This window comes from Lacerta agilis, chromosome 6, assembly GCF_009819535.1.
Source record: "Lacerta agilis isolate rLacAgi1 chromosome 6, rLacAgi1.pri, whole genome shotgun sequence".
NCBI classification, from domain to species: Eukaryota; Metazoa; Chordata; class Lepidosauria; order Squamata; family Lacertidae; genus Lacerta; species Lacerta agilis.
This window is the reverse complement of record NC_046317.1, coordinates 21,747,080-21,773,097: the sequence shown is the minus strand read 5'-3', so window position 1 is coordinate 21,773,097 and position 26,018 is coordinate 21,747,080. Positions and strand designations below refer to the sequence as shown.

Genomic DNA, 26,018 nt, shown 5'->3' with positions numbered 1-26,018 from the left:
GCTCATACAAACAGCATTTTCAATCGCATAATGCACTTTATCACTTTTCAGTTGCCAATGGTATATAGGAATGTGTGTGTGTACACACCCCCACACCCACACACCCCTCTACTTTAAAAGGCTCAAAACAAATTTCAACAGTTTAATCTCAATGTTAGAAAAAGGATCACAGCAGCCTCTCCAGTGTTTTGTCTATAAGCGAGTTTTTGTAAAGACTCGTGACATGCTCCCTGGGTGCTAAATATTGACAAGCATGCTCTGGCAAGCAGGATCAAGCTTGTTGAATTAACACAGCTCAAGTCTCTGCATTGACACAGTAACCCGAGTCTGAAAACTATTATTCTACTCCATTTGTTTTGACATTATAGGTGATGCTGTCCAGTTGAATTTTGAATATTATTATTGCTCTTTTTATATTCTGTATCTTGCAGATTAAAAAAAGATTAATCTTTCTTCATAGCTGCTTGTATAACATGAAAGTTGCCCACATTTCATTTTCCTGTTTGGTATATTTATATCAACCTGTAAAAATATATTTCTTCCCCGCTTCTCAATTCCCTTAAGACAGTTCACAGAACACATTAAAAAAGTATTATTTAAAATCTCTCTCTCTCTCTGCTCTATACTAACACCAGATGCACAGAATCTAACTTCAGGTTCATTGTTCTAGCTATACCAAATCCCTGAGAAAAGAAAATCGGTAATTGATAAAATAAACAGCAAAGCCTTCCTTCCTTTAAAAGAAAGAAAAGGGCAGATACCCTTTATATTCTATTCTATTTCTATCTATTCCATACCCTCCAACATTTCTCCAATGAAAATAGGTACATCCTATTATTATTATTATTATTATTATTATTATTATTATTAGGGACCCAGGTGGCGCTGTGGGTAAAACCACAGAGTCTAGGGCTTGCTGATCAGAAGGTTGGCGATTCGAATCCCTGCCACGGGGTGAGCTCCCGTTGCTCGGTCCCAGCTCCTGCCCACCTAGCAGTTGGAAAGCACGTCAAAGTACAACTAGATAAATAGGGACCGCTCCAGCGGGAAGGTAAATGGCGTTTCTGTGCGCTGCTCTGGTTCGCCAGAAGCGGCTTTGTCATGCTGGCCACGTGGCCCAGAAGCTGTCTGTGGAAAAATGCCGGCTCCCTCAGCCTATAAAGCGAGATGAGCGCTGCAACCCCAGAGTTGGACACAACTGGACCTGATGGTCAGGGGTCCCTATTATTATTATTATTATTATTATTATTATTATTATTATTATTATTATACCCTGCCCATCTGACTGGGTTGCTCCAGCTACTCTAGGCAGCTTCCAACATATGTAAAAACACAATAAAACAAATAACATTTAAAGACTTCCCTATGCAAGGCTGCCTTCAGATGTCTTCTAAAGGTTGTATAGTAGAACTGTAGGCCCCTTTGGCTTGGGGGTTGCGTATTCTAAGGATGGGATTTAAGTACATAGAACGTTTCCAGGACTTAAATGGAAGAGACCTGGACTGTGCCAGGGCACACAACATACACACATTCTTTAGTGTACACGAACCACACCTCCTTCTCTTTTGAGCCCTCCTAGCGTCAGCAGCTACACCGGTAACAAAGACCAGGCAAAGAGATCATACCTCTCCTGTCTTTAAATAACTCATCTGGCTCCCTATAAGCTTCTTAGCTGGGTTCAAAATATTCGTCTTAAGCTTCATAGCCCTCCATGGCTTAGAACCCCAGTACCTGTTGGACCACATTCTCATCCCACATCAGGCTGAGATTGTCATCTGAGGCCTTTTTCTGGATGCCCTCCTCCATCTCAAATGTGGTGGGTGGTGACACTGAAGAGAGTCCTTTTCGTGACAGCTCCTCACCTTTAGAAAGCCTTCCCCAGGAAGGCCATGTGGTATCCTGGTTACTCTCATTCAGACATCAGGCAAAATAATTTCCCCCCCTTTTCCTGTTTTTTTCCAGGCTTTTAAGAGCCACCAGTGTTAGTACAGTGGTACCTTGGTTCTCAAACTTAATCCGTTTCGGAACTCCATTCCAAAACCAAAGCGTTCCAAAACCAAGGCGCACTTTCCCATAGAAAGTACAGTGGTACATTGGGTTACATACGCTTCAGGTTACATACTCCACTAACCCAGAAATAACGCTTCAGGTTAAGAACTTTGCTTGAGGATAAGAACAGAAATCGTGCTCTGGCGGCAGGGCGGCAACGGGAGGTCCCATTACCTAAAGTGGTGCTTCAGGTTAAGAAAAGTTTCAGGTTAAGAACGGACCTCCGGAACGAATTAAGTACGTAATCAGAGGTACCACTCTAATGCAAAATGGATTAATTCCTTCCAGACTTTTAAAAACAACCCCTAAAGCAGCAATTTAACATGAATTTTACTATCTAACGAGACCATTCATCCTTAAAATGAAAGCAATAATCAATGCACTCTACTATAAAATAAATAAGACAGTATTGTAGATGATAAAAATGAAAATGATTATTTTTTTCTTACCTGCACTGATAGTCATTGTTTGAATGGGGGGGCTTTTATCCATTTCCACAGTCACACAATCAATCAATCAGTAGCTGAACTGGGTTCCACACACTTACAAAAACAGATTAACCGAAAAACGCAAAATAAATAGCAAAAACAAAAGCACCAAACTTAATCTGTTCGTTTGACTTCCAAAATGTTCAAAAACCAAGGCGCAGCTTCTGATTGGTGCAGGCGCCCTGGAAACAATAGCCAACAGCTGCATCGGATGTTCGGTTTCGGAAAAACCTTCAAAAACTGAAACATTAACTTCCGGGTTTTTGGCGTTTGGGAACCAAGGCGTTTGAGAACCAAGGTTTCCACTGTATTTTAAGCTGAGAACGGTTTTGAGTTTACTGTCTACTTGAATGGATGTTTGCTGTTTTAGCTCGTCTCATGATGGAATGTGTTGCTTTATTATCTATGTTTTTATTGCACTTCTGTTGTTTCTTAACTACCTTGCTAAGCACCCTGGAAACAGACGTTTGTGTTGAAGGAGCAGGTTATAAATTACGCAAATAAAGTAAACCCTCAGGCCTTATACGCGAGGCATGTAAACAGGTGAAGACCAGATCAATCTGGGATTAGTAACGGGCTTCATACCTTGGCTGTCATCCTGAAAGAAATATGGGATATCAGTGTAAGCAGAATCTTCAAGACAGTTGAGAAAAATGTTTTCACTTGTAGCATTTTGACAGCCTAGCGATGTTTGCAATGGGAGAGAGGTTGCACACTCATGACAATGGGGAAAGGGCAACACTCTATCCCCTCTAATGCCTCATTGCCTCAAGTTATACTTCTTTCTTACCTTGTAGTACACATGTATGTTTTCAGATCTCATTTTCTTTTATTTCAAGAGGTGCTCACCTGTATGGATGATATTTAAGGTGAGACCTCTCTGCATTTGTTGCAAGGCATTGATTTTCCTGCATCTGTGTCCCCTGTGAGATGTGATTCTGTGTAATACCTCTCTCTTTTTTTGTTAAAACACTTTGATATTTTCCGATGAAAGAGGCATGTTACTTGCAAAGATTGGTTGGGTCTGATGCTAAATGTTGTCAGATCAAACAGGCATGTTCTTTGTGGGTGCATGGAACAGAGTTAATTCAACTCAGTTTTGATCAGCCAGCATTGCTCCAAAAGAAGAAATCTGCTGAGCACAGTTAGGCACACTTTTGTATGATTGCCATCTTTCTCTTTCATGCAGGCTGGGGAACTCGCTGTGTACGAAAATTAAGGACCCTCCTCACCCTCTGAGATGCCCTTGTTAGATAACAATTAAAATGATCTGATACAGCAGCACGTTGGGATTCTCTTGCATCTCTTTGTGTTGCTTCTGAATAAATCAAGCACTGCCGCTAATCCTGTTTAACTTTCATCAATGCAAAAACTCTGAACCAAAATATGACCTGCAAAACCTGAAGCCAGCATACTGGGAGTATGTATATTAGGCTAATTAAACTAGCTGGGAAACTGCCTCCCTCTGAAAAAAAGAAAAAGAAAGATACTATACTTACCAGTCTGTGTGAGTAATACACAGTCAGTCGTGTGAAGCAGTAGCTTACTTACTGGGGCAATCCGATAAACCATGGCATCCCCTCTAACTGACCAGCCAAGTAGTGATGGTAATATCTGAATAGCTGATGCATGCAGGCTCCTTGCCTAATAGACCCAGAAGAGTGAGCATGCCTGTTCTCCTTCTTGTGAGTTAGACAGCATGTATAGCCAACTCATGTGTGCTCTATATTTTCTGCCCAAATAATTAATGGATGGATGGATGGATGACACTGTTATGGCAGGTGTATGCATGTATACAGCCGATGACACATGAGGAAATGCACAGATGAGCCCCAGACTTTCTCCTTCACCCCATTACATTTAGAGCAGGGCTGGCTAAACTTTCTCTGCCCTGTGGACGCAGTGACTAACAGTCAACCCTTTGGGTGCTGCATATCAAAGTGGGCATGTCCAATTTTTATTAATTTTTGCTTAAAAGGGGGTCCATTTTAGGGTTCTGCAGGGCTCAGAAATCCTTTTTTGGATTTTCAGCATCACAGCACAGGGCCCACGGGAGTGGCCGACACCTGGCCAGCAACTGAGCAGGCACACAGGTCACCTGGGGGTCTTCCCCACTATAGTGAGATATTGAATTGTATTTCTATTTAAATTATATAAATTATTTCTGAATTCGTATATAAATTGCCATACGCACATTTAATGCAAATTGTTTTTTCCCTCCTTTTGTCCATTGATGATGTAACTCTTCTCTTTCAATCATCGTTAACTGCTACTCTAGGTTCATTATGCTACAGTACAGCAAGGATTGTCAACGTGGCACCAGTGGGCACACATGCAACCCCAGTGGCCTCCCGTAGTACCCACAGGGGCCTCTCTCCATCCTGAAAATAGGGTAGTTGATAAAATAGTTTGCAGTGTGTGTGTATGTGTGTGCTGCCCACACCATTTATTTATTTTTCCATTTGGGCCCATGGGCCCCAAAAATGTTGATGACAAATACGTTTCTAGAAATCCGAATTACTCTCGAGTATAGTAATGGGTGGTAGAATTAAAGTTGTGCTGCATTGTTTGTGGTAGCCCACTTTCGGATCCAGGAAGCAGTAGGGTGTAACTCTGATTGAATTTACTCTGACCTACTTCTGAGTAAAGGCACAGAGGATTGTGTCATTAGCAATAGATCCAGAGCTCCATAATATTAGCTTCCTAAATATAGTCTCAGACATAGTATGAGCATGAATTGTTTGGCACATCCTGCATCTCATTTATTTTAGGTTCCTTGCTTTCCCTTGTTGTAGTTGGGTTTTTTAAAATAATAATAATAAGTCTTTCATTTAAAAAATGCTGCAAATTAAAAAGCAATTAAATAAAAAAGAAGTGATGCATTAAAAACAGAAGCTTCATTGACTTCTGTGAATATTTTCATTTTAAAAAAACAACAATGTGGGGTTTCAGTTCAAAGCTATAGAAACAATAGCAGAAAGAAATGTTTGGAAATGGTTATGAAGACATAATTACAAAAAGTATTCTTGTTGCACAAGCAGACTCCACATCTGTCATCTAGTGGTTTAATGCTTGTGGTAGTTATTAGCTGAATATTCCTGTTATTACCATTCAGCAAGCAAGCGCCTTTCTTGAAACTGATTGATGTTTAGGAATAAAAGATATCTATTATACGTTGCCAGCTCCTAAGGACCAATCTTATAAGCCAGAATGCCTTCACAGAAATGATGATACTTCATCTTTCTGGAACTAATCACCGCAGTAGAAAGTTAAAGGGTTGAAATCATGATATCTCCCTGTCTACCCTCCCCGAACAACTTTCATTGCATTTTATCCCCATTCCACTACCAAATGATGGTGGTGTTTTATCTGTCAATGGTGACAGCGGTGGAACATGTCTTTATTCTGCTGGAGGTTTAGACAAATAATTTGTAATATACGATATAAAGAGTTTATAATATATGAGGAGTTACTTTGGAAAATGAGCATTTATAGCAGGCATCCCCAAACTTGGCCCTCCAGATGTTTTGGGACTACAACTCCCATGATCTCTAGCTAACAGGACCTGTGGTCAGGGATGATGGGAATTGTAGTCCCAAAATATCTGGAGGGCCGAGTTTGGGGATGCCTGATCTATAGGATTTAAGGGCCATCTTATACCATGCCTCATGAATGTCCCACCTATTCCACACCCTGGCAAAGTTTAGGAACATAAGTGCTTGATATCTGATTTTTATTTTATGCTGAGACTTGTTATCTTGCCTTTCCATTGGTGGTGTGATTAAACATCTTTATGTTTTTGGTGCTGTGTTTTGACCTTGTGGTTGCCCACTCTCCTGGAAACCTTTAACTGAATGGCGGCATAAGGATTTTGGGAATGAATAACAAAATGAGAGTCCTGTTAGAGCATACCCAAGCCCAAGAGCCAACCAGATGCCCCCGGAAAGCTGACATGGCGGACATCACTGGCTGTTTCTCCTCAGGAATACCCTCTCTGAATCTGGAGCTTCTATACAGACTATTATAGTTCTGCTCCTCCATTGTCTGGTTCCCTATAAACTCCCTTCTTGCAATGAGGGACCCTCCAGAAGGCTGTTTGCTATAGTTTATTTATTTAGATTTCCCTCCCGCTGCATCCCAAATTCACTTGAATGTTAGGGCTGGTGGGTGTCATCTACTCAAGCTTTAGTTGATTATTGGTGAGGCTCAATTTGAATCGGTGATGGAAAAGTTCAGGCAGCAACAGGGGGAAAAGGAGAAGGCCTAGTCCTAAAAATGAGTGGTAGTATTTGTTTATTGTGTTTTTTAGCTGCCTCATATACCCTTTTAATATTTCTACAAGGCACCTATATCGAGGCTCTGATTATATGCATATTTTATCTCTGTTTAATCAATGAATTAGTTAAAAAGGCAATCAGTTAAAATCCTTTCTCATCAGTTGGCAGCCTTAATTAAAATACACTCATTTCATATTACTCTCCCACCATCCCCACGAGGAATGTTAAGCACCACAGTCGTCTGGCTTTCACAAGTCAATGAGACAAGTTATGTGCCGAGCCCTCAGCGCACTGCTCCTGAATACAAAGGAGCATTTCTGCTCGTGTATCCTGAGGTAAAACACCGAGCATGCCGTGTGCTAATGTGTTTGAATTTATGTCTTCCAGAAGTTTCAAGATCACTCGGTTTACTAAGCCTTAGTTTTTCCAAAGAAAATTAAGAGAAGCCCTGTGCTAAAAATCTTAAAAAAAAAAAAAAGTATGTACAATGCTGCTAATCTTATACCCAAATCCTGGGTTGTATCCAGTTGTGACCCTTACGCTGACAGAAGGAGAATTGATCAGTGGAGGCTTCTACCAGTGGAAGTGGGAGGGCAGCAATATGTGCCCCATCCCCACCTCACTACTTGAATGCCCCAAAGTTGCTTCAATGGGCAGAGTGGGAAATTGGTATCTTCCAGTTGTGGTGGGGAAGCCCGCCAGCTTGCTGCGGTAACAAACTAGCCGATGATGGAGTATTTGCAGCACTTCAGTGGCTAGATGGAATGGTTCCCTCTCCCGACAAGGGTTTGTCCCAACCTTCCCCAGAGTCATTTACGGGAGGAGCTTGATTGTGCAGATAGAAGCCCTTGCACACCACCCCAAAGCTCTGAGTGCTTATTTGGCAAACCACCTCACAGTGTAAGCTGAAAGTACAGATAGCCAGTTCTTCATACTGATGTAGCAATTTTATTCTGTGGTATTATTATTATTATCATTATTAGGGATCACTCACTGGAACTCAGTTCCAGCATCTCTCAGGTGGGTGTATTGCCATTCTAAGAGAAAGAGGGAGGAGTTCATGGTGAGTTCAGCACCTCTTTTTCTAGAAAAATATAACTCCCACTTCTTCTTCTTCTTCTTCTTCTTCTTCTTCTTCTTCTTCTTCTTCTTCTTCTTCTTCTTCTTCTTCCTCTTCTTCTTCTTCTTTGTGCCCCGCTCATCTGGCTGCGTTGCCCCAGCCACTCCGGAGATACTGATCTGCCTAATACAAAAGAACACTTTGTGTGGTGAAAAAGTGCACATCATGGGTGGGATTTAACTAACACACCCTGTCAGGGGAAGTCTTGAACAAGGACATGATATTAATAATAATTTTATTATTTGTACCCCACCCATCTGACCCCACTCTGCACAGCTTCCAACACATATAAAAACATAATAAAACACCACACATTATAAACTTCCCTATACAAGGCTGTCTTCAGATGTCTTCTAAAAGTTGTATAGTTATTTATCTCCTTGACATATAATGGGAGGGTGTTCCACAGCGTGGGCGCCACTACCAAGAAGGCCCTCTGCCTGGTTCCTTGTAACTTCACTTCTCGCAGTGAGGGAACCACCAGAAAACCCTCATCTCAGTGTCTGGGTTGAATGATGTGGTTGGAGATGCTCCTTCAGGTTATAAGTGACTGTAGGCTGTATCTATCACCCTAAGGATAAATTTGATTATTGCTCTACAAATGGCAGAAGAACCACACTTCTTTGTGTAGTTTCTTGATGCGGCTCAAGAAAAATGATGATCAGATTTACCATCAACAGATACTTCTGAAAAAGAAAAGAAAATCATGTTGTTCCTATTGATTCTGAGGGGTTACCCCAGACTACAGGTGCTGCTTAAAGTGGTTTAATGTGATTCCCCGGAGATCTGAGAAGTTGTAGTTCTTTGAAGGGATGAACCTATCTCCACATCCTATCAGGTTACAATTTTCAGGGCAAATGGAGGAATAGCCATGGCAGCTAAATTGATATAAAACCAATATGAGGTTGTAGTGTAGATCAGGACTGTGAGGTAGCTTAAATAATTCCCATGAAGATTCCAAAGACATTAGAGATTTTCATATTTTTATAGTTAATGCAGTATTCTGATATTTTTGTCTTAAATAAGAGATTAAGTGTGATGCTACAACACTGAATTTCGTCTTACAATGTAACTGTAGTTTCATATATTCTACAAACTTGAATGTATACTGCGTTTCTTCTGCATTTAAATGCATTCATTGGCCATTTTGAAAGATGTGCTTGCTGCGCTGTTTCATTAAGCTGCCGCGTTATCGGGTAATTGTTTAAACATAAAGCCACAGCACTATCAAAAGGAAAGGTGAACTAATGGCATTTGCAAATGTCAGGGATTATCTTAACACTTTTATTATAGTTTATAAAAAGAAGGTTCAGGGCATTCCATGGCAATTATTTCCACAGAAATTGGTTATTTAAATAAATTGCTAATTATCTGGATATGACAGTATTGAAAACCCTGCTAATGAGTTATGTGATAAGTGCAGCTTTTGAAGGCCACCTACAGGTGGAAGGGAGCAAAAACAATATTGAATTTGCTACCCCAAATAAGGAGGTGGATGCAGATGTCTTGTTTATTATATTTGCATCAGTCTGCGTCAAGTACTTCCCAAATGTCACGTTGCAAACTGCAAGTTTATGGAGTTTCTCTGCCAGGGAAGGTTAGACTTCTCCGTTTGCTTTATTTGCTTGTTTGCCCTAATCCTTGAAATGTCTAGTTTAATTAGTATTTACGCTAACGTGTTTACAATAAGTGAATCGCAAATGTTTCCAGATTAATTCCCGTTCTGCCATTTTGAGTGCTGATATTTACTCTTAGGTGCTTGTTTGCTTAACAAAAACCACTTGTTGCCATATTCAGCAATTTTATTAACTGTAATGGTAGGAAACCAACAGTGTGCTGCATGCCCAACAGCATAGCTAGTTGGACGCAATCCCAAGCAAGCTTAGTTTGAAGGTGTTTCCACCAAAATCACATCTTAATAGTGGGCGCCTCCTCTCTAGGTAGGAGCTTGTTTATTTTGAGTTAGAACACGTCAGGGGTGCCTACTTGAATAAAATATTGGGGAAGGGGCAGGTCAGCCCCACCCTGCATAATCTATCACAAGATGTGTCGCACACACACCACCTGAATAACTGTGCCCATCAGCTTTGGGCATACGGCCTCCTCAAATATTTTATTGCAGGGGCCGAAGGGACCTCATCCCTTAGGAGTTGGCTCCTATGGAACACATCCCGTCTAGGTACTGACTTAACCCACACATTAGAGTAAAATAATTAGATTATAGTACTATGAAAATGCCGCTCACACTCCTGCCTCCAAAATACTGACTTCTGAAAGCAGAGTAAATTAGGGTGGGTTAGACTCTTGGGGAAATGCGAGGAGGGCATTATAACTGTGAAGAACTGTGTTTTTTGTGTGTGTTTTGGCAACCCTACGTACCTCTCTGTTGGCACACAGGTGGTGTCATATAGCTGGCACCTTTGAATTTGCAGCTGAATCTGTCTAAAGAGTAAAAAAAATTCCTTCCAGTAGCACCTTAGAGATCAACTAAGTTTGTTCTTGGTATGAGCTTTCGTGTGCATGCACACTTCTTCAGATACACTGAAATGGAAGTCACCAGACCCTTATATATAGTGAGAGAGTGGGGAGGGGTATTACTCAGAAGGGTGGTGGGAATGGGTGATTGGCTGATGGGTGTGGAAAACCTGTTGACGACCGTTAATGACTGCAATTGGTCTTACAGGAAAAAGCAAGGGGTGAGATGGCTAAAGATAGCTTTGTCGTGTATAATGAGATAAGAATCCAATGTCTTTGTTCAGACCAGGTCTCTCCATGGTTTTAAGTTTGGTAATTAGTTGCAATTCAGCAACTTCTCTTTCCAGTCTATTTTTGAAATTCCTTTGTAGTAAGACAGCTACTTTGAGATCGTGTAGAGAATGTCCTGGGAGACTGAAGTGTTCTACTGGTTTCTCTTCTTCAAAGTCTCTCAGCCCCACTCACCTCACAGAGTGTTTGTTGTGGGGGAGGAAGGGAAAGGAGAATGTTAGCGGCTTTGAGACTCCTTCGGGTAGTGATAAAGCAGGTATCAAATCCAAACTCTTCTTCTTCTTCTTCTTCTTCTTCTTCTTCTTCTTCTTCTTCTTCTTCTTCTTCTCCCACCACATTCCCCTGGAATACCCGCCGTTTAGCAATAAATCAGTGCAAACATCAATTTGGAAAATACCCAATTGATATTTGCTCTGATTCAGCAGTAAAGATTGAGTTTTTCCAGGGAAAAGCAACAGAGCAAGGGGTGAGCCCAATACTGAGCTAGAATCACAGTCTGGCTCAGCATAAGACAGTTTCCCCATGGCCCACACACCAGCTATACATGCAGTGCTGTTTTTCTAGAAAAAGAGGTGCCGGACCTCACCATGAACACCTCCCTCGTTCTCTTCGAATGGCAATGGCACCCACCTGAGAGATGCCGGAACTCAGTTCCAGCGAGTTCCGGATAAAAACAAAAAAGCCCTGCATACATGTAAAACACAACAAGTACTAATATATGCCAATTGTTTCCCCCCCTTTAATAACAGCACAGTATCCAAAATTACCCTCAGTTCTCTAAAAATAAATTGTATGTTTAATATTATGTTAGCTTCTTAGTTTATTCTTAGTTCATGTTTAATACAGCGCTGAGTGAATCTTAAATTTAATTTTGCAAGGAAGATCCATGCTGTAATTACTGTAACATAAATAAATTAAAGCTAAATTTTGCTTTGCTGTATGCAGTGCACTACTGAGAATTATGATCCAATTTCATTTTTATGCTAGGAACACGGTACGATAGATATTGCAGGAAGCGTCTGCCCCCAACCCTGTGGTGTATCTTTTGTTTCTGTTGATAGGACAAAAGATCCAGGCGGGCTTTTGAAGTAACGATGAAGGAAAAAGACAAACCACATGTGTGTAAGAGTTATTTGTCAGGGTAATTACCATTCTACCAGTGAAAGGCATCACCCAGACTTGCCACAACAAACAGTGAATTGGATCCAGACAGACAGAGCACTTCAAGCCACACCCTTGCACCGAATTTTGGGAGCGTTGGGTTGAGCAGAGGCAAGCCACCAGCCACTGGGTGGGTAGGTGGGAGGCCTGCTGATGACACCCCCTCCAGCAGAAACCCCCCAAAATGTGTGTTCTGAGGGCAGGAAGGGTTGTGTATAAGCTGGCCCGGCATATTACTTCTGTTAGGAGACAACATCAGGCGTGATATGGGCCTGATCCCTGGCACAGGAATCAGGCCAAATCACCCCACCCATCCACTCTGGATGCAGTATTGTCCTTGCCAAGCTCTGTGGCATGGGGTGAGCATTGCAGCCTTAGTTACACTTAGAGTTGACCCAAAGAAATCAAGGGGACAAGTGAGTCATTGGTCACTTAAGTCTAATGGATTTCAGTGAGTATACGCTAAGCACGATTAACAATATTATCTGTTAACAATATCCACTGTAGATGGTATCTGTGCTGGTCCAAAATTCACCATTAATGGCCCAGGAGTGCTTGAGTTTTAAGCATATGCCAAAAGCAGCATATAAAAGTAAATATGAAAAAACCCCAACCGTGAGCCAATTTTAAAACACAAATTATTAAACAGCAGCAACCTCCCCCCCACCCAATAACACATATCGTGGCGTTCACAGTCAATACAGGAAAGACTAGGTTTTGCAGTGTTGAGAGAGCACATGCCACCGGTATGACTTTAGGAAGACTCTTTGTGTTCCTCCCAGTCTCCTTAAGATTGATTTTGCTAAGCTAACTGCAAATATCAAGCCATCCATTAATGACCAATGGGAGTTCTTTGCCCTCTCGCTTCTCCCCCTGTGAGCTTCTGTTTTGCTATGATCTTTACTTACGCTCTTTTAGGTCTTCTTGCAGAAATCCCCACCTCTGCTCAAACATACACATTCGCACACCCTTCACCACCTTTGCAGTTTGGAGTCAGGGGCCTAATTAAACTTCATATCTTTCCCCCTCGTTGCCTTCAATCACTATTCTGCCTGTCTGAAGGACAATTTCGCTGCACCTTCATACCTATGCAAAGCGGGGGGGAGGGGAATCAGCATTCTTTGTCGCCGATGGTTCTCTATCCCCTGAAGACATGTGTTGTTAATGGGGTTCCTGCGGGGCTAGCTTGAATATTGGTTCTGGAGCGGTTGTTGATGGGGGTGTGTGCAAGTTCAGCGTTGAGAATGGAGGAAATGCCAGCGTAGGTGAATAATGAAGAGGAATCTGTGCTGAAGCAGCTGAAGGTGGCACAACCCTAGAGGATAATTCGTATGCTGAATCAGGAGCAGATGTCAATACAGACAGCTTGTCTGAGTATTTGGATGCTGATTCAGTAGCAACTAGCATTGATGGGAGAGGCTTGTCAGACATCCTGTTTGTAAAGACCACAGTGTTGACTGTAAAAATGGTGGGCTGAGAGAGGGAGGTGACATTTCGCTGGAGGCAATAAGCACAGAAGAAACACCTTTCGAAAATTGACAACACAACAGATTTTTCTGTGTTCCATTGAAAAACCATATCAGCAAACAGATCCCTGCTTTTTAAAATATATATATGAAAAAATGGTAGTGCAATATTCCATAAATACTTCAGACACCTTAGTGGGGTGTTGCTTCCTCACTATGCTGGCAGCCCACAAACTTGTTGGCTGAAAGATCCTTTGCCGAGTGGCCATTGTGTATTCTGCTGTATTGTATATGTACATGCTGTGACTTAACACTGGTGATTCACAAAAGGAATCAAGGAGGAGAGTGTGGAAGCAACTACAGGATATATCCATCTGGATGCACAAAACTATCTGATGACCATGGATCACACTTGTCTCACCCCATTTTCCAGTTCGCGGCGAGCTTGATGCAACAAGTGTGCCCCATGAAGCATTTGCTTTATTATGCCAGTTCCCTTAAAATGTAAACTACTCTTGCTGTCTTGTGTGCAGTGTTTATGAAGAGCCAGACATAGCACAAGGTCAAGAAAGGGGACGCCCGAGGTGCTGCAGTAGCTACAGCTTCAGGCTAGGATTGGGAGATCCAGGTGCAAATCCCCATTCAAACTTACTGGGTGATTTTCCCCATGTTGCTTGGCCTTTTCATGAAGGTAAAGGGACCCCTGACCGTTAGGTCCAGTCGCGGACGACTCTGGGGTCGCAGTTAGTTCAAACAAGTTTCTGAAAAACTCAAAAGCAAGTTTACCTTCCTGGTTCCTTGCTAAGCCCCGTTTCACTCCTTGATATTAACAAGAACATGTTGGTTTGTTTTTTTGGTTTTTTTACTGGTATCACTTAAAAATGAGCAGTTATTTCATAGTATATGCATTATTATACATACGTGTTTATACATATAAGTGATATACTATAAACTTAGAGAGGTTTCTGGTTCGGTAACCTAGACATCTTTCTAAATAAATAGATAAATTTAATATATGCACTGCTTAGAGAGTTTATGATTAAGTGGTCCATAAATGCTTCTAATTAAAATAAGGATTATGGTAAATAATAATAAATATAGAGATGAAGCCAGAATTTCATAGCGCTGCATGTGTCACTCCTGGCCACTCCAACCTCGACCTTCCCATACAGTGATTGTGTGTCCACTGTGCCTTCCACAGTCTTATCAACACCAGAACAGGGCTGTAGATCCTCGGACACACGCAGGATTTTCTCTAGCAACTCATCCAAATTTCTGGAATTTTCCAAAAAGGAAACAACCACCACCCTGTCAACAGAGCAGGTTTTCTGGGTGGGTAACCACAGCAATTCTGTGCGAGTCCAGGGGAAACTATGCTGAGGAGGAGAGTTGGTTGGTTGGTGGGTGGGTGGGTGGGTGGGTGGGTGTGGCTGGACAAATAACAGATGAAGTGGTGGTTCCAAGCGTAGAAAAGGGGGCAGGATAGGAAATGAAGCCCGCAACTGGATGGAGAGAAGAGGAAAGAGAGGAGTCGAGAGTCCGTGACCCTCCTTGCCTGCCGCCTCACTAATGCACTCTCACTCTTTCTCTGTACAGGAAATGCCATAAGACCCATTGCCCTTCGAGCAGTTTCTGCAATAGCCCGTGCTCTTCCAGGGTTTCCTGTCCTGGCAACAGGAGGCATTGACTCAGCTGAGAGTGGCTTGCAATTTCTTCAGAGTGGCGCCTCAGTTTTGCAGGTACTACTTTTATTCTGATAGCTTTAAAAAAAAACCACAGTATTTTAGTATGTTTTACAATAAAACAACAACTGAGATTTGGAGGAGGGACATGCCCATGGTAAGTCCAAATATATCTCTTTACCCTTATCTCTTTTTTTCTGGGAATTGCTATGAAAATTAATGTGTGGATGCCAGCAGAGCCAATGCAATGTTGGGAGTTATAGTCCAGCAAGATCTGCAGGGGCCACAATAACCACCTCTTCTCTAGTTGGATTTCCATGTAGCTCCCATGACAACACCATTTGATCAACTCGTTACTTTAGGATGTTACTCATACCAGGAATGGCAAGGGTATGTCTGTGCAATGAATGAGCACCTGAAGGTTTGCTGTTGAAAATAATCTTGTGTTGTAAAGTCATTTTCTTTTTTTGCCCTAATAGAGAAGCCTCCACCGAGTTCAGTTTTGAACTTTGGGTATTATAAACTATTGCTCAGTCAGGCTGCTGGGACAGATGTTTCTTCCAGTCTTTGGAACCACCTCCTGAATATTGCCAAGCTGCTGTATTAGAAAAGTATTTCAATCCTACTACGCAGTATGTTCTAAGTTTTGGTGGGCTTAAAATTCTTCTTGCTACCTACAGTCATGGCAAATTTCAAGTTACATATATGATGGGCAGGTAAATTGAGAGCCATTGCATTTCAACTTTAGATGTGTTGGTAATTAATTTATTGTGCACACATATTGATTGATTTATCAGATTTGTTCCTCTAAGAAAGTCGCAGATGGTGTGCATTTTATTGCACAGTTCTGTAGCTCTCAGGTGTGTAGGAGACTCAGTTCCATACATTTTGTGATGGTCCCCTTCTTGGAAGAGCCAATTTGCCTAAAATTGGGTGAAATCAGGGAGTGATTTAAGGATATAATCTTCCCTCCATAATTCAAGTGCTGGATTAGGCTGAGTGGTTGAGAAGAGTATGAGAACCTAGGTATCCCTTCTCCATGTCTCAAACTCTTTAATTTGGCTGGTATTAATATTATTTTATAGCTGTAGAGAAACTTACATTTGCTTTATTTAGACAGTCTTGTAGTTATACGCCACAGGATTGTCTAAATAAAAATAGCTGATTTCTGAGACTTCAGTTCTGAGCCTTTCTTTTTCTCGTTTTGCCTTCCTGAATCTAAAGCAGCATTTATGTCTGCAGAAAAGTATGATCAGGAAGGGAATATTCCATTGATTTCATTTATGACTGCTAATTAGAACTGAACCTCAACCAAAGGAGTATATAACTTCCTACAATTTGTCACCAAGCCTCTGAAGATTTCCATTAAAATGTTATATTAGCTGAAATATATTGCAGTGCTCCTTCCATTTGTACTCAACTTGCTTAAGGACTTTGATTTGACATTAAAAAAATGGATGACTTGATTAGTTGACTAATGTATAGTTAGGCAAAAGTGAATAGGTTCAATGTTACTCTTTTTTTAAAAAAACAATGACCGCTCCCCACTTCAAATGGAGGGCGACGTTTGCGTGGTCGGGCGCAGCCCCCTGAATTCCTGGGCGACACCTGGTAGTTCGGACTGGCTTTGCCTTCCCCCAGAAGGGATACCTGGGGTTTCCGCCTATCCAGTTAACCGTCCAATCCCACCTGGGGGAGGCGTTGCCAAGGGATTGGCCAGGTAAGGGTAGGGACTACCCAGCCCACACAATAGAGTGTGTAGCTTACCTGAGAAGCAGCAGTCGGCTCCAGAGCTTCTCTCACCCTCCACTCCCTCAATTAATGCTTACTTTGCAGGTTAACCATTTTTCCACAGGCACGCAGGCGCTGCTATGCCAAGGCCGCTGTTGAAGGGTCAGAAAGGAATTTCCCTGCACTGGCAGGTTTTGCCTTTCCCGTAGCAATTTGTCACAACTTTGGTGGTTTCAGGCCTTGGGCGGAATCCTTTAGTCATCTTCCTAAATGGGGGGGGGGCGTGAGGCAGTGACTCCATGCCCCCAGTGTGGTGGCGATGTTTCAGGGCAGTTCACTGGATGGGGGGGCACGGGAGAATGGGGCGATCAGTGAAAATTGACTCTCCCATCCTGCAGAGGCTGCCACTGCAGGAGAATCCCTCCCATTATTGGAAAGAGTCCTTCTCTTCATAGAAGGGTGTCTTTGTTGCCGTTGGTTAACCACAACCACCAGCTTCCAGAAAACTGGGAGCTAGTGGACAAGGCCCAAATTTATCGCATGGTGTTATTCCCGGTTGTGCTTGAACTCCCAACACCTTTCTGTTGAGCGTGGGGGAAATACAATTACCAAAACAACTTGGAAGGAGAGGTTTCTGCAGAATCTAGGCATGTGCAATGATAAAGGCAAAGGAACCAGCACCATAGGAAATGTCTTCATGCTTGCCCCACTGAAATGAACCGAGGGCTCTCTTCTACTGCTTCAGTGACATTCCCACAGGAGAGTGACAAGATTTGGTTGCAAGCATGTGTTAGTCCTGCTCATGTTAAGCGTTTTCATGCCAGAAAGTTAAACTGCTGCTTAGATCTCCCATGGTGCCAGTAGGTTAAAGCAAGTGCTTATATATATATATATATATATATATATATATATATATATATATATATATATATTATGTATTTATTTGATTTCTTACTCACCCTTCACCATAACATCCCAGGTGGATTGCAACAATTTAAAAGTACAAGTTTAGTTGGACTTCAGCTTTATCGATCTTTATCAAACAATTTCCCCTATCAAAACCTTTTGAAGAGCACAGATCCTTCCAATGTTTTCCCCCCTCAACACAGTGCCCATGCTTTCTTCTCTACAAACAAATTTAAGCTTGTGCATGCAAGATGTTTCCAAATACGTTCCTGTTTTACCCGTCCGTTGAACTGGTTCCACCTGCTGTACTAAATACCAGTTTTCTTGTTTTAAAAGCTAAAACACTAGAGCTAAGCACCAGATTCAGCTGAGGTCTGAATTCTGAAACAAATTTGGGTGGTTCCAGTCTTTGGGCGAATCAGATTAAGATGACCCTAGATCAGCCCGGGGCTATGAAAAAGCAGGGCAGTAGCCAGGGGCATCTTGCCCATAGAGGCAAGTGGCACAGGGCACCAGGGCGCCAAGTTCTGGAGGGCGCCAGGGAAGAGGCGGAGGCTGGACGCGGCGGCTCCTGGCATCAGCTCGCTGCCCTTGCCCACCTCCGCCATGCTGTACCGAAGCACTGCCACGCCCGGAGCCTCTGCCTCTTCCCCACCGGAGGAGCCACCCTCCAGCTGCTGCCCACCTCCTCCAGACCCGCAAAGCTGCCACCAGTGTCGTAAAAAGGTCAACAACTCTGGGAAACGGTGGGGGGGGATCTTTGCACCACGGCGCCTGATATGCTTAAGACGGGCCTAGTGGTAGCTCTGGGGTGAGGGGTGGACACAGACATGCATTCTTACTAGAAATTAAACTCTCTTTATTCTCTGGGACTTGCTTTCAAGTCAACATGTGCAGTAGTGTTTGGCAGAGCAAGGTTGCCTTGCAGTGACTGAGGGGGTAGCGTGGGCAGAGAAGCATTGCTTACCTGTCTTTCCAATGCCACACACTTATCGAAAGGGGGAGGCAGGAGGAAGCTGTGTGCAGTGTGGGTGTTGTGGCCAGAGTGTTGGATTGACTCCACTGCAGCTTCCACCCCACCCAGATATCCCTGCTGCCTTATCCCTCTTTGTCTGCTTCCAGCCACTCTATTGCTTCTTCTTCCTGACCATATGTTTAATTAGGGGTTTTAAACCCTAATTAAACACAGAGTTGGGAGGGGAGGAGGTAAACACAATGCGTCCTCTTTCTCCTGCTCTTCTGTTCCTGGCTGCATGTTTACTTAGGGTTTAAATTCCTAATTAAACATTGGATATGGGCCTTGAGTTGATTTGGGACCCATTTCACCCTCTGTAATGTCACCGAGGCTTTCTTTTAGGGTTCTCCCATATATATATATATATATATATATATATATATATATATATATATATAACCAGGAGATCAGCATCTGAACAAATGCCAGTACAGTTAATTTAAGCACATTCAACAGCTGAATTGAACATTTTTAATTAAGGGAAGAATTTGCTTTGGTGATGTAGGTGGAGTGTGAGACAAAACCCAACCTCTGACTCTTTCTGAGCATTATAAATTCTTAGGTATTTTTCTAATTAGTGGGATATGCAGTAGTTATTGCTTAAACATATTAGAGCCATCATTTCCTTTGCTGCGTACATATGAAAAAAAAGCCCAAAGGTAATAGTGTTAAGAAAAAGTCAGTTCCCGGTATATACATCACTCCAGATGCTTGATATTTCTTTGAAGAGAGGCAAATTAATCCTTAGATTTAGTTATTTTTAACAAAGTGTAGCATTCCAGTTCAACATATGTTTTGCTTTTCTAAAAGTGAGCCCCCCCAAAAAAAATCTTTGATTTGACAAGTAAGACTTTCATCCCTTTTCGCATATCTCTTTTCTCTCGCGTATGTGTTCTACTGAGTCACATCTTTCATTTTGGTGTGTGTGTGTGTGTGTAGGTTTTGAGGCAGAGACATGCATTTTTAGAAGTCATCTCACTGTAGGAAATTAAAAATGGAGACAATTATAGAAAACTCCAGTTGAAAGAGAAAATGCATTATGGAAAACTCCATAAAAGCACAAAAAATATTAAAGTAAAAAAATCACTTCACAGCAGCCCGTATGATTCAATTGTAGATCAATAGTGTGTAGTTAATGCATTAGCAGTAGAGCATTAATTTGCAATTACCGCAGGTGATCTGATCCTCTATGTGCTGTCCATTGACATAAATGACCTTTTGTTGAAAAGGATTCTGCAGTCATTATTTCTAGCAGCTGTAACCGGAAAGGGAATAGAATGAAGGGGTTTATTTCGACCATGTGGACATTTCATATAGCAGCAGCTCTAGAATATGAAACCTGGCCTGTTTTTGCTTTAAGAAATCTTTGAATGATTAGCTGCTCAGCTGGACGAATGCATTTGTCCTTTCGGACAGGATATCAGACATGTGATATAATGCATATTCCTAGCGATGTGCCTTCCTTTCTTTTCCATGGTTGACCTCTGATGTCCACTGAATGAAAAAGTGGCTTCAGAAACATGTCCTGAATGCTGCTGCTGCTGCTTTTCAGCAGGCTTAAGTCCCTAAAAATAATATTTGGAAGTCTTAGCATCCTCTAGTTCCCTTGCAAAATACCATGTGAAAGAATGCTTGTTCTTCAACGCTGCTTCCACAGGAGAAAGTAAAAGGAGAAAAACCATTAATTCTCTTCTGTATTGGGGGAAAAAATCTATTGGTGAGAGTGCAGTAGTTTTCAAACTTCACAGCGCAGCCCTTATTTGTGTGGGTGTAACCATGGTTCGGCTGTATCACTAAAGGTTGACTGTGCCCAATTTTCAATTACGTTTGATGTCTACTCTTCCAAGGAGGAACTAATGCACCATCTTATAGAATGGCCCATGAACATCTTTTCCAAAATTGACCTTCTGTGAAATAGCACATGGGCTACCTTGCCCAGAAGTGATTTCTCAGAAGCAGAAAGTATGAAAGGAAGAAAGAGAAATATTGTAGAAACTGAGATTTTTATTTATTTATTTATTTGTAAAAACGTTCCAAGAGCCTCCATTTTACTCCTCCTTCTTGAAAGTTATTATCTGGGTAGAAAGACAAGAAGTAGAAAACAGTCTCTTGGGTGGTGTGAAAGTGGGTTTTCTACTTTATTCCTGTAGGACTCTAGGGGTCAGAGAACATTTCTCCTTTCATAGATCACAAATAAGTTTCTTTCGTGGACACCAAATTGAGTTCACAAATTCTTATAGCCAAGCTGATGGAGCCCGAAAGCAATTTTAACGGAAAGAAAATATAGCAGTATTGAAGGAAGAAGCTCAAAAGGATGAGAGGTTAATCACTCCAGGACTAAATTGAGGTCCCAAGACAGAAAAATTGTTTTGCTGGCTGGTTTTGATAGACTTGCAGTTTACAAAAATATGGCCCCTTGGGAATGTGTCTCAAGGGAACAACAGACTCCTGCTGTAATGATATTGTTCATTACAGATTTTTGTCTGCCCACAATGCCGTCTCTGTGGACCAAGGACGGTCCATCCTGAATTCAGCCAAAAATACTGAAATTCTTTGCATTCTAGCTCATCCCACCTTTGTTTTCCATTTTTCTGCCTCAGTTTTTTTGGTTTAAATGTTTTAAGACCATTTGCAGATACATGGGTCTGTTGATGTTCAAGTGGTCTTGGATTTTTGACAGCAATCATAGGCTCTGGGCCACCTTGTGCATTTGGCAAACTTGAGCGGCAGAGCATCATATGGACAAAACCATTATATATGGCAGGTGAGAAATTACAGTGGTACCTTGGTTCTCAAACGCCTTGGTACTCAAACAACTTGGAACCCAAACACCACAAAACCGGAAGTGTTCCGGTTTGCAAACATTTTCCGGAAGCCGAACGTGCTCCATTTTGAGTGTTACGGTTCCGATTTGAGTGCCACACATCTGTTTTGAGTGTTATGCTGAGGTCTGTCTGTTTTTGCTATTTATTTTGCGTTTTTGTGCCTTTTTTGTTTTGTTTTTGTGACTGCGTGGAACCCAGTTAAGCTATTGATTGATTGAGTGTGTGACTGCAGCACATTGTGCATTGCTTTCATTTTATGGATCAATGGTCTCGTTAGATAGTAAAATTCATGTTAAATTGCTCTTTTAGGAGTGTTTTTAAAAGTCTGGAACGGATTAATCCATTTTGCATTACTTTCTATGGGAAAGCGTGCCTTGGTTTTGGAATGCCTTGGTTTTGGAACAGACTTCTGGAACGGATGAAGTTTGAGAACCAAGATACCACTGTGCAATTTTGAATGCTGCTCTTATATAAGTTCATGCAAAATTAGCGGGCGAGGGGAGGCAAGCTTCTTCCTGATGTGCTGGGTCAGGTGTGTATCCTTCTCTGTAGTCTCTTTGACACCTGCTAAAAACATTTTATTTAGGCAAGCATATCCAGACAAGTAGAACGTTGATGTGTGTTTTAACTTTATTTTTTAGCTTATTGTTGACTATAAACTTTTTTTGAAGGTTTTGAATTGTTTTTACTGATAATTTCATCGGGTAATTCTTTTTGTTACTCTTTGAGGGTTTTTTTAAAACAACAACAACCAAGCAGTATATAAATTTTATGAATAAATGAATACAATACTAAAGTATTCTCAGTTCCCTCAGAATATCTGTATCATCCAAAGCTAGCACCAGTACTTCTGAATGAAGACAATGTTGTTTATTGTTTTTTTATTTGCCTTGCCCTATCAGCTTAGCTCCCAGGAAATCTGATGATGTACAAAGGGTTTATGCATGCAAAGAAAAAGGACAAGAAAGGTTATATATTAGGACAAGAAAGGGTTAAGTTAGGTGTGCTAGTTAATTTTGGGTGCGCTTGTTCTGCACCTGCAGCTAGTTAAGCACGTGAGAGTGGTTGAACAAGCATGTGAGAGTGATTCAGCACAATCTAAAGTATAAATGCACTTGTGTGAAGCAAGGCTTCTTGATCAGAACTTAGTCTGTGCTGGAACGCTGCAAGGAGATTATATGCTGCTGGAAGGACTGTATACTACTACTGTATGTAACTGCTAAGCAGTGGGACTGCATTTTACTGTCAGTAAGTGGACTGACCCTTCCAAGAGTTGTCTGGTGTTTTTCTGTTCCATTGCCACACTCTGCTGGGGAGTTGAATGGGCACTCTGCACCCGCCCCAACAAAATTAACTGAGAGTCAAGTGATAAGCCAGCAAATGTGGAGACTTCTGGTAGTGAACCCGTATACAGGTATGTGAATCAGCCCTCACAACCGAAGAATTTAGCAAACCTATATTTTGCATAGAATTTATATGAATGTAATAGTTATTTCAATTCACACTTTTCTTCCTATCTGCAGTTTCCAGGGCACTTTCCATGCCTCTGGAGCAGCTTTCAGGGAGCACAGGAACTCCAGAGGGAAGGAGGAAGTTGCAAAAATCACTCCTCTCCCCTTCCTTCAACAGGAACATCCTATGAGTAGATTTCCACTCAAAGGAACTCTAGATCTCACCCATTGTATGTTCAACCTTACTCCCGTAGACTGTGCTTATTAGATCATTGGTTTCCAACTGACAGTCAGGATTCACTAATGAATGACTCAGCCTGATCTGTTGCAGGTTACAAAAGCATCACTAACAACGTAAGAATATACAATCGAAGATGAAGAAGGGGGTCCAGAAATACATGTTCGGCCCTGCATTTGATTATAGAGATGGCCAACACTAAACTGTTTTAATTCTGAAAATGTTAAATTTACTTCAATCCTAGTGTGTGTATATATATATATATATATATATATATATATATATATATATATATATTTAGAAAGCACCTGGTTCTGAGATCCTTCACTGGAAGGCAGGGTTCTTGGTAGGCCTTTGGAGAAGCTGTTTGATGCCATTTGACTGTGTTGGTGCCCAGAAGCCTCTCCAAAGACCTAACATTGCTTGTAGCTCAATCATGAGGAGTTCAAGAAATGGGCAAGATGTATGGTAAGGTAAATCTTACCATACATCTCATCTCGCATTATTGGCCGGTGTACAGCTTCCGGGTCATGTGGCCAGCATGACTAAGCCGCTTCTGGTGAACCAGAGCAGCACACGGAAGCGCAGTTTACCTTCCCGCCGGAGTGGTACCTATTTATCTACTTGCACTTTTGCCGTGCTTTCGAACTGCTAGGTGGGCAGGAGCTGGGACCGAGCAACGGAAGCCCTAGGCTCTGTGGTTTAACCCACAGCGCCACCTGCGTCCTACCCGTGTATGGTAGATTCCAGCAAATGGACCTCAACCTGTTTGGCAAGTTCTCTGGGAGCAGGGATTCCATCTGCTATGGAATTTTATTCTCCACAGCAGTGTGCTATTACAGTCTCAAGAAAGTATGTTATAATATGCGTATCATGTTATAAAATCTTGGGTAGAATTTAACATTGTGCTGTTCTGAACATTCCATCTGTGCAGGGATTAGAATGCAGTGTTGCAATAAGCGGATCCCTCCAATAGTGCAAGCATTTCTGATTATCAGATAAAACAACCCCCCTCTCCTCTCCTCACCTTGCATTGTTCTGGGGTTTCTCTCTACTACCCCGGAGCCAATTTTGCGTAGTGCAGGAGGATAAGAGAGAATGCCCCATTGTGCAAGCAGAAGATCCAGCTCTGAGGGCCCTCACTGCAAAAGGTGAGGTCACAGGGAACCAGGCAGAGGGTCTTCTCAGTAATGGTAGCCACCCTGTGAAACACCCTCCCATTAGATGTCAAGGAGAGAAATAGCTACACAACCTTTAAAATACATCTGAAGGCAGCCATGTACTGTGAAGGATTTAATGTGTAATGTTTTATTATGTTTTTTTTATATATGCTGGAAGCTCCCCAGAGTGGCTGGGGCCACCCAGTCAGATGGGTGGGGTACAAATAATTAAACTATTATTAATGTTAAGTCCTTGTTTGAGACTTCCACTGACCGGGTGTGTTAGATAAATCCCACCCATGATATGCACCTTTTCACCACCCAAAGTGTTAATTTGTATTAGACACATCAGCATCTACTGAAGTTTTGATGACACTTGCATGATGTGCTTTCATGCCACTTTCTATAGTGCCAAAAATATTACCCAAGTGAGCAAAAAATGGAAATGGTCTTGATCAGACTTTGCAAAAAGAAACGAATAAGGCACTTTTGTAACCCTGAAGTCATCAGTGGATTTATTTTGCGTCTCTCATTGCCAATTTAAAATGCAAGGAAATAATGCGGCAAGTGTGCTTAATGGACTGCATGCATAACTTTTTACTTACCTTTCATGTATTACCACTGAGTAACATTTCAAAGTCAGCCAAATTAAACATAATATAATCAAAACAACCTATCCATTGCAGGACCTTTCTAAGATACCTTGAGTACAGTTTTTGTTGCTTATCCCATTGATACGGTGAGAATATTAGAAACACTGAGGTGAAAGGCTGGCTTCCTAATAGGATGGCATTTGGAAAGCTCTTTTACTTGGCAATCTTCTGCAGTTCAGTAGCAAAGCTGAACTGAGCCTCCACCTTTTGGGGGAAGCAAGGTGGCATTCTGGTAAATGCTAGAATTTTATCACTTTGACAAAGGGGGGAAATGATAGTCGAGTGAAACATTTGTGATCTCCAAAGAATACGCTGCCACCGTAACAGCACAGATGAAAGAGGCTGCTGTCTCAATTGCCAGGAAACTACTTGGAAACTCACTTTGATCTCCACTGATTGTCTGTTAATGTTTCTTTTTCTTCTTTTGCTAAATGCAGTACACAGAGATATCGCTGTTTTTGGTGTTGTACAGATATATTAAGTGGGAACAAATATTTATAATGTTAGCTGATGGATGTACATAAGCACAGGCAAACATGCTCTTTCGCATGCAGTAGGTGATGTGGCTAATAAATGGGGAGTGTGCAGAAGTAAAGCGCATCAACAAGGGATTTTGGACATTGCCTTGAATGAAGAAAAGGGAGAAAAGGGGCTCAGAAAAGCTCATTCTTTCTCTTTCCTTCACTTCATGACAGTTAAATCTACAGGTGCAATCTCCAGGTTTAAGTGGTAGGTTAAGCTCTCTCGGTCAGCCCTATGATTAGGCAGAGTAAGAAAGATGTGGCTGATTTGGGGTGTCACGAAAGGACGGTTATTAATTTATTACCAATGTATTTCTACTCTCAGGGAGCAGCTCTTGTGGGATTTCCTGCCTCGGGTGCCAAAATAACTTGACCACCTTTGGGTCCTATGCACCTTGACGTGGGATGGGATAGACACCATTTTTTGAAGCATCTCAGGCAGCAAAATGTCTCGGGCCAACCTTGACTAATGAGCTGCCTCTCTGATAAAGATCATGGTTGTAGCAGTA

At 41.8% G+C, this 26,018-nt stretch overlaps 1 protein-coding gene across 2 annotated transcripts in view; it reads left to right on the top strand.

The window, feature by feature from the left end:
• Positions 1–26,018, top strand: part of DPYD (dihydropyrimidine dehydrogenase) — a 495,134-nt gene that overhangs the window by 401,130 nt on the left and 67,986 nt on the right. Inside the window, exon 19 of one of the 2 annotated variants that reach the window (XM_033151582.1) lies at positions 14,924–15,066. The exons of the other annotated variant lie outside the window; for it this stretch is intronic. Coding sequence (XP_033007473.1) covers positions 14,924–15,066 — 143 coding nt within the window. The remainder of the gene's footprint in view (positions 1–14,923; positions 15,067–26,018) is intronic. 2 annotated transcript variants of the gene reach the window in all.